The sequence below is a fragment of the Zeus faber genome (assembly GCF_960531495.2).
Source record: "Zeus faber genome assembly, chromosome: 17".
NCBI lineage: Eukaryota > Metazoa > Chordata > Actinopteri > Zeiformes > Zeidae > Zeus > Zeus faber.
This window is the reverse complement of record NC_137204.1, coordinates 20,478,130-20,487,580: the sequence shown is the minus strand read 5'-3', so window position 1 is coordinate 20,487,580 and position 9,451 is coordinate 20,478,130. Positions and strand designations below refer to the sequence as shown.

At 41.4% G+C, this 9,451-nt stretch overlaps 1 protein-coding gene across 1 annotated transcript; it reads left to right on the top strand.

The window, feature by feature from the left end:
- The first annotated feature begins 2,088 nt into the window (after window positions 1-2,088).
- Window positions 2,089-8,384, top strand: drg1 (developmentally regulated GTP binding protein 1). Its single transcript, XM_080017817.1, has 9 exons — window positions 2,089-2,298; window positions 3,520-3,643; window positions 3,776-3,951; window positions 4,400-4,469; window positions 4,633-4,802; window positions 4,902-5,032; window positions 6,079-6,246; window positions 6,420-6,542; window positions 8,028-8,384. Exons 1-9 carry the CDS (start codon window positions 2,260-2,262, stop codon window positions 8,125-8,127), a joined length of 1,101 nt encoding a protein of 366 aa, XP_079873943.1. The 5' UTR covers window positions 2,089-2,259; the 3' UTR covers window positions 8,128-8,384.
- Window positions 8,385-9,451: the final 1,067 nt, after the last annotated feature.

Here is a 9,451-nt window from a genome sequence, read left to right as displayed (position 1 = left end):
AGGAAATGCTGTATTGGAACTAAATTGAACCGACGACAGACAGAAGACAGAAGAAAAATTGCTCCGACACACTGTCACTCAGAGATAACTTATAAAGCTTGAAATGAGGAGAGAGAAAAGGGAAAAAAAGCATATATAATTTAGGTTAGAAACAGCATCAACTATAGCGGTTTTTCTTTTTTCAGAGTGCCCCTCTAGAATGACTATTTTTTTGGGGGAGACATGGCAAACAATTTAATCCTCTAGTCAAAATGAATGCATCAAAAATCTGTACTTGCACTTACTTTTTAATCAATGCACTTCAATGCTGACTGACATATGATATAAAGATGCGTTGCTCATTAAAAGAAGAACATTTGAGATGTTTGGGCATGGGTTTATTATTCTAATTTCTCAAGTTGAGGATGGTGTGGTTGAATTAAGTCAAAGCCCTGATGTTTATTTTTATCTTTATTTTTATTTTTTTCGTGGACGAAGAAGCATTTATCCTACAGCTCCGCGGGATTCTGTTTGTCGATCGTAAAACAAAGTAAGTCTCAACTTTCTCGGTGTATTATCTCCCGTTCTTGCTCTGTGCCATGTATGCTACAGGTAACTGTCACCCGCGGGCAGGCAACAACGGATACATGCTGAACGATAACGTACCAGAATCATATCTACTTTTTAACAGAATACACTTATTTTTATATTTTCACGAGGACAAGCACACCTGAACACAGCGAAGCGAACAAGGACGGGGACATTCTGGGGGAATAGACGGATTCAGCATATGCCAGCATACGGCTCGAAATGTGCTGGACTGGAGTTAAAACACACCACCCCCCTCATCATCAGTGTGACCTTAAATATCAGAGACCATAAACAACTTTATTAGCAAGTGCATTGTTAATAAGGACAACATTGTTAATAAGTACGTGGAATGTAAAACTTGGTTTAATTTGCCATTTGTGTGTGGCCTTTAATGGTGGTGCAGTGTTATTTTGATCAATATTTATTTTATTTCATTTCATTTTTTATTTTTTGCTTAATACAACCGCCTGTTCTCCCCGAAATGTATTTGCTTGGGTACGGCAGATACGGCGCGAGAAGCTCCGAAACGCCTGTTCAGTCCCCTGCCTCAGCCCAACCGTTCATCCTCACGGGGACCCTTTAGAATGGGGAGTTGGGGCCGGTTCTACTGTCGGTAAGTGGGCCGCTGGTGGTGGCTCATTCACTCGGTCGCGCCAAACCTCATTCAACGAACAAATCCACCGGATAAACCGATCCATCATAAGGCAAATATCGACAAAAACCATAGACGTTCAGTCCGGGAAGTTCAGCAACATAGAAACCAATGAGAGATTATACTGTATGCGAATAAGATGTTAAAAAATAAAATAATATTTACCAGGCCTGTGCACTTTATTATTGCGAGAGATATTATGGAGTCCTTGGTGATTTGTGTGTGTGTGTGTGTGTGTGTGTGTGTGTGTGTATGTTTGTGTGTATATGTGTGTTGGAATTTCAAGATTGTTTATTTGTCACATGCACTCATGCAATTACAATTATATAGAAATGATAAAGGGTCAAACTCTAAAGGCTATGCAAAACAAAGAAGGGTGAGAAAATGCATGTGCATACAGGTAATGCATGTATAGTGTGTGTGTGTGTGTGTGTGTGTGTGTCTGATATTCATAGTAATGCATGAAAGCTTTATTTAGATTTGTGCTCGTGTCAGACGCAGTAAATAGTAAAGAAAATAAAAAATACATACTGTACAGCATATACGTTTCAGCTCCCGATGCTATGACATCACATGACCAGTAGAGGGAGGCAAATACTGTGTGGCGGGGTGCCAATACTAGCGTTTAGCATGTAGCTTACAAGGCAAGCACACCGAAATAGATTTGCCCACAACAACACCGTCACGTACATGACAGGACCTCTGACTTACATGGCCGCTCCTCTGCTCTTTTCCAAAATAGTGGCTCTGATTCCCACGAGTTCCGTCACCGCGGGAACGCAGCACCGGCGCTGCGATTCCTTTTCGAACCCTTCGGCTTGCCGTCCTAAGCCCTGAGCGCGACCAGTGCTCTCGCGAGATCGAGCGCGGATGCCGCGGCGGCGGCGGCGCTAGCGCTCGAGCGGCACGCAGGAGTGCACATGCGCGTGTGGCGTGCTAGCCCACCGGGGGAAAAAAATACTTTAAAATAACAACAACACAAAGTAGTTCAACTTCTCCGTCGGCGAGGTGCGTCCCACCGCAGAACCACAAGCAACATGAGTCTACTCGCCAAAATAGCGGAGATTGAAAATGAGGTAAGAACCCGGTAGCGGTGACTGGCCCGCTGGGGAGCTAAGCTAAACTAAACTAAACTAAGCTAAGCTAAGCTAAGCTAACCGCTTGTAGCCTCCGCGGCTAAAACGTGACCGACCCACCCCAGCCGTCTATTAGTGTCGAACACGTTAGACCGAGCCCTTTGCCGCCAACGGCGGCTCAGACGCTCTAACACCAGCCTTACAACCCGCCGCAGTGGATAAAGTGAACTCTGCGGAGACCTCCGCGTGGTTCGGACTGCGTGTCGCTCCAGCTGGGCTGTTCCTCCTCCTAGTCCGGGAAACTTCAGTTTAAACACCAATAACCAGCGGCTCCGATGCCTCCTGTTATGTTTGTAATCATTTAAACTTCAGATAATGTGATGATTTTGTCATAGTTTTTCAGTCATTCACTTGTCATTGAATGACAAGTATTATTATTTAGTAATAAAGTTGATATGATGGAACACTGTCAGGTATCACGTTTATATTACATTCAACCCTTATATTGGGGTCTTACTTCTAAATACATTCTCGGCAGTGGACATCAAACACGTCAGTGAAACCTGTACCAAAAAAACAACAGGAGAACAGTATTTGGAAAAGCCTATGTGATACACAGAGGGTGCAGGAAAGTAGGTGAAGATCCACATGAGGTGCAGAGACTGGGATGAGAGACCCCCCTGAGTCATAGAGAAGCTGGTGTGATGGAGCATTAAAACTTGTTGCGGGATCATTTCTCTATATGGGCACAAGTCTCTTAAATTTGTTGGATATGTCACCTGTCATCCCAGATATGGGATGCCAGTGACAGGTGTTGGGTGTTACTAGCTCTACCTCACCAACATGTTATAACGGTTTGCAAAATATCAGCAAACCTAAACATTACACGGAGCGCGATGATGTTTTGTCACACTTACCGAACATCATTTTGTACAGCAAATCAATGTACATCCCAATAATCGATGTGCATCTCGTTCTATTTCTAAAAATCTTGGTCAGAATACCGTGATGTGATTTATTTCAGAAGTTTACAATGCCGTGCGCATGGCCCATTTTGATCACACGTGTGTGTACTTGAATGGTTCTGGAGGATTTCAAACACCGAGCACTCTCTAAAATGCAAAGTGCCGGTCACTATTTGTTCACTTGTTGTGTTTACTTTGTGGGAGACCTGTTAATTTAAATTATGACCGTGTGGATGTTGTCGCTTTTATTGGTTAGATGGCCAGGACGCAGAAGAACAAGGCCACAGCTCATCACTTGGGTCTGCTCAAAGCACGCCTCGCCAAACTAAGGAGGGAACTCATTACACCAAAAGGAGGCAGTGGGGGCGGAACAGGGGAGGGTGAGATTATTTTTGTTTTTTTAATGAAGCATATTTTGTTTTTAGCCCAATTATATGTAACTCTTAACACAGACTTCCACTTCCAGACTTCCGTGTAATTTGGAGTTGCTGATGTGTTCTCTGTTTTTCTAGGTTTTGATGTGGCGAAGACAGGGGACGCCCGTATCGGGTTCGTTGGATTTCCTTCAGTGGGAAAGTCCACCTTGCTCAGTAACCTCGCAGGTGTTTACTCTGAGGTTGCGGCCTACGAGTTCACCACCCTTACAACGGTGCCTGGGGTAATTCGGTACAAAGGTGCCAAAATACAGGTACGAGCATTTCTTACTTTTAGAACAAAACCTGTCCAAAAAAAAAAAAAATCCTGTCAATCGATGGCTTGATCTGAGGTACACTCCACCTTGAACAGATGAAGGTTAAATGCTCAATATAAGAGACAGGCTTGCACAATTTTACAAGATTTGGCAGCCTTTCATTTGTTATTTAGAGAGCGAGGCTGTTATCCCTGACAGAAAGTCCACTCATTGCTGATTGTCCACTTTTTTACTTCATCGCATCTTTTCATTTTCTTACATAGCTGCTAGTCGGGGAGCGGGGTAGTTGCAATTGTATTTGCTTTTTGTTTAATGTAACTTATTTTCCTGTCCCATGTTTGAAAATCCTGCATCATCAATAAACTTCACTTGCCAACAACGATAATGATTTTTAGCTTAATGCAGCTCTTGGCATGCTGCTGATTTTGTTTCTTTTGTCTCCAAGCTTCTCGATCTCCCAGGAATCATTGAGGGAGCAAAGGATGGAAAAGGAAGAGGCAGACAGGTCATCGCTGGTAAGACCAATCAGTGCTGTCTGTGAAAACTTGAATAATTGTTTCAAATTGACAAATAAATACTTGCCCTATGAACACGTATGTCGGAGACAAATTGACGCGTGTCCTGCCTATACTCGATCTGCAATCTCCTAACTGTCATTCTCTATCGTCTCTGTTTTAGTGGCTCGAACTTGCAACTTAATCCTCATTGTCCTCGACGTGTTGAAGCCTCTTGGTCATAAGAAGCTAATAGAACATGAGCTGGAGGGCTTTGGTATCAGACTCAATAAGCAGCCCCCCAACATCGGCTTCAAGAAGAAGGACAAAGGAGGCATCAATTTCACAGCCACGGTACGTCTGCGGCACCATTTGCCGGTCGGTTACTTCCCCTCTCGCTGCACGGGCACGCTGTTGTCAGCGCGTTGACCGACATCCTGCGTGTCTCCTCAGTGTGCACAAAGTGAGCTGGACGGTGACACCGTGAAGAGCATCTTGGCAGAGTACAAGATCCACAACGCTGACATCACCCTGCGCAGCGACTCCACCGCTGATGACCTCATTGACGTCGTGGAAGGAAACCGGTGAGCAGCTGAGCGAGGACACGTCGCAATCATTGCATAATCGCCTCAATGCTGTTATTTTAGCTTCTATGAAATCTTTGACTTTTTCCATTCATATTTCCATTCAAATATAAGTGGAATTTTAAGCCAATCGTAGAAACTCTGCAATAATTACAATCTCAGTTGGGTTGGGGAAAATGAACTGTCACACATTATTTCTTTTTTTTATCTTTCAATTTTCAAAGTCAATTGTCTCATCTGTAATAGGTAGACAAGTATTAATTACCTTATGTCTTAATTTATGCCATAGTGGCATAAAATTAACAAAAAAAACAAAACAATTAATTGTTAATTGTAAATATTTGTAGGACAAGAGGGTGTTAACTAAAAAAAAAGAAAAAAAAACTCTGTAAACTGAAATAGTCATGTAACTCTTAACAGCAAATTAATTGTCCCTTGAGTTATTAGTCATTAAATCTGCTAATTCTCCATGTAGATTTGCAAACGGAAGAAATTTAGCGTGGAACCTTAAACAAGACGGTCGGGGGGAGAAATAAAACAATACAAAATTGTAATACGATGGCCAGAGATTATATCCATATATCTAGACTCGACAAAACCATCCCCGGTCTTGCCTCCTCTCTTCAGGGTGCAAAGACTATTTGGCATTGGCCTTGGAAATACGCAGCCACCATAGGAGGCGAGGAATGTAGTTCTAATTCCATCGATGTAATTTTATGTATTTATTCATCACAGCGAAAATATAAAAAATACAGATTAAAATGTGTCCCTGCTTGGTTTGCGTACCCTGTGGTTGAAAAGGGGGAAAATAGAAAAGGGACGATAAGAAAGAAGAGCTAGATGGAAGATAGAGGTTGAAATTACAGTGTGTAAAAAAAAAACCTCAGAAAAAGAAGAGACGGGTCCAATCCAACCAATTTATTACATTGACAAAGTTGGTTCCTCGCTATTTTTTAACACTTAAGTGTTGAATGGTAAATTGCAGTGCTCACACTTTTGAGATTTCCGTTTTCAATCACACCTCTGCAAACCTTCGTCTCCAACAGGGTCTACATCCCGTGCATTTACGTGCTCAACAAAATCGACCAAATTTCCATCGAGGAGCTGGACATCATCTACAAGGTGCCCCACTGCGTCCCCATCTCGGCGCACCACCGCTGGAACTTTGACGACCTGCTGGAGAGGATCTGGGATTACCTGAAGCTCGTGCGCATGTACGTCTGTTTCCGGCGGCCACAAGACGGCGCAAAAGATTTGCCACATTTATTGTTCTCTGTCATCGTTTTAAAATGTTTATTCATCTTTTTTTTTTTTTTTTTTTTTTTTGCTAAGACCTTTGTCACAGCCACCATGTGAAATGTGTGATGTTATGTGTGTACATTTACAGCTACACCAAACCGAAAGGCCAGCTTCCTGATTACACTTCTCCAGTTGTTCTGCCCGACGACTACACGGCCGTTGAGGATTTCTGCTTAAAGATTCACAAAAACCTCATCAAAGAATTTAAATAGTGAGTATTTTAATCTGGTCTTGAATACGAAAAATATGATACTGCCCGGCACATTATTATTATTTTTTTTTTTTCATTTATGGCAAATGAGAGAAAATATTTAGTAAAGGATTCAACTACTTTTTTTTATTATTATTCCCATCCTTAGTCTGATACAAGACAGAATAACCGTAGTAATACATTTTTAAACCTCTGAATAAATTAGCTCCATTCCGGAAATGGCACCATTGCGGTCAAGTGGAGTATTGCTGTAACATAAGTAACAAAAAATATATATTGTAAAATAAACCTGACGTATACCTTTAAAGCCCTGCACATTACAAGGTATTTCCAGTCATTAGCGACTCAAAACATTGAGCAGCACACATTTGATATTGTTACGTCTCTTCTGTTGTACTTGACACACAATCAACAGCAGCTGTTTTTGAGGAGCACAGTTCCAAAGACCAGGAACGGGCCCATTTTAACAGTAGACTTGCACTCGCAAAAAGCTGCAAAGAGTGTTTGGACATAAAAATAAACATGGAGCCCATGAGTCTGCATTATAGAGATAGTCATTAGTCTGCTACAAATCTAGCGCCTTCATCATATCACTCCCGAAAAAAAAGCCTTTTCCCCGTCCACTCGATTTAATAAATGTTTTTATCCTCTTGTTATATCGCAAGCTTAATTTTCATTGGCCGTTGAAATCTGTTAATTCAATTTGAGTCTTTGACAAGCACACACAACAGGATTATGCGAGGACGCGCCCAGATGAGAACAAACATGCTTGATTTAATCACAGCGGTGACAGCGGAGGTATTTCTGAGAGAGAGACCAAACTAATAAACGACGATTACAGTTGCTATGCAGAATAACGACCAGGGATGACATGGCAGCCTACTACTCAGTATGCAAAATGTGAGTTTAGAACGTCTGAAACCAGAGTGTGCTCCAGTTGTATATTTAACATCCAGTCAAATATCATAATGTACAAGCGCTGCGCACTACGCTGGCACGAAGATCCAATAATACATTACGATGTTTTATGAGGGAAGGTATAGAAGAAAAAGAACAATGGGGAAGGCAGGTCAGACCAGAGGCTTTATCACGGTGTGCTCTGTCCGCAGAGACATGTATTTCTACTCTCATGTAGTATGTACAGTAGTACTCCAATGTGTGAGTGTTGGGTTAATGGTGTTGGAGCTTCTGACTGGCCTCATTTCATTAAAAAAAAAACAAAAAAAAAACAGGACACTAAAAAGTCTAAAGCCTGGCGACTTTCTTTTTTTTTTTTTTTGTCTGAAATTATGAAATAATTATTTTAAGAGCCATTGTCAACCAAGAGAGAACCAAAGTGAACGTTACCCGTCCTCTCCACGGAAAGAACCAGCACCGCTTGTACCGGAACGAGAAAGTCGCTTTTTCGGAATGTCACAAACTTGAACTTTCAGACTGGGTCAACATCTCTGAAATAAATTCTCTCGACTCCCCTTCTGCTCCCAGTGCCCTTGTGTGGGGCGCCTCTGTGAAACACAACCCTCAGAAGGTGGGCAAGGACCACGTCATGGAGGACGAGGATGTGATCCAGCTGGTGAAGAAGTAGAAGTCGTCTGCGGGAACTGCACGGTGCATTTATCACGGGGTTTAGGAGTCGATGCGAAGGATGTTTTCAACCACGTCCACGTGTCTCGTGGTTGCTAGTTCCAAAAAAATGACAATAAAAAAATATACATATATATCAACGTTAATTTCATTGACACATTTTGAATCCTCTTACAGTATTTAACAGCTTTAATGGCTCACTATGAATGTCAAACAAGCCTTGAACTCAAAAAAGAAAAACTGTACAATAAAAAAAAAACCTCTTAAAAATGACCGTGTGTTTTGTCTTTTCCTTTCATCAGATTGTTTAAAAATTGAACATCAAGTCCTTCAAATAATTTTGAATTAGATCAACTGTAGAAAATAGCTTTAATCTTTCCCGTTAATCGATTTCTAGATTTTAAAATGGAGAGATGAAGGTTTACACATTTATAGTCTGAAAGGTTTAACACGTTAAAGCCATTTTTATTATATTTTTTTAAGTCGACCAAATCTTCATTCTGCCACTCATCAATTCAGCAAAAAAAAACCAAAAAACCCAGAACGTATAAATGTGCTCGTAGTGCAGAATGCCCTGAGTCTGGAGCGTGTTGTCTGGCTGCTTTTAAGGCCTGTGGAGCAGCATGATTTACAGCCCATTGATGGGGAGTCGCTGGGGCCCGCCCGCCCCCTCTCCTCGTGGGGACGGTCACTCAGGTTAATCAGTTCATTTATTCAGACGCAGTCTGGGGACATGTTAACCCAGCTGTTCGCAGTGGACTCCAAGCTAAATTGATATTATTTCTCATCCGGTGGTAGAGTATCATGGGATGCCTGTATTATCCACTGAGCACTCGATATGTATGTAGTAGTGTGTTGCGGTTCCTAATTGTAATCACTTATTTATTTCTATAATCTGAGTCATTCTGAATCTGATAAAGATGTTGACCAGTGATTAGAAAACAGTGTAGGAGTACATTAAGAGTTGTGTTGTACGGTGAGATTGGCCCCGTCTAGAATTTTTAAGGAATTTTTAAGAAATGGACATAAAATAAGTTGTGTCGGTGAGGGTGTAATGTATTTTTCTTTTATCAAGCCAAATGGGAATAAAAATAGCTGTATAGACTGATAAATACCATTATTCACATGGAAAAGACAAATTTAGAACATAGAGGTCTTGTAACCGCACCCTGTAGAATCCAAATGAAATACACAATATAAATGAAAATCAGAGATATATAATCAGCACAATGAGAAAAAAATTGAGATAAATCATTACACATAGATTATCCAAGACAGCCACAGATTTCCTGAAAAACATCTAACAAAGGCCTGAAACCCCAAAT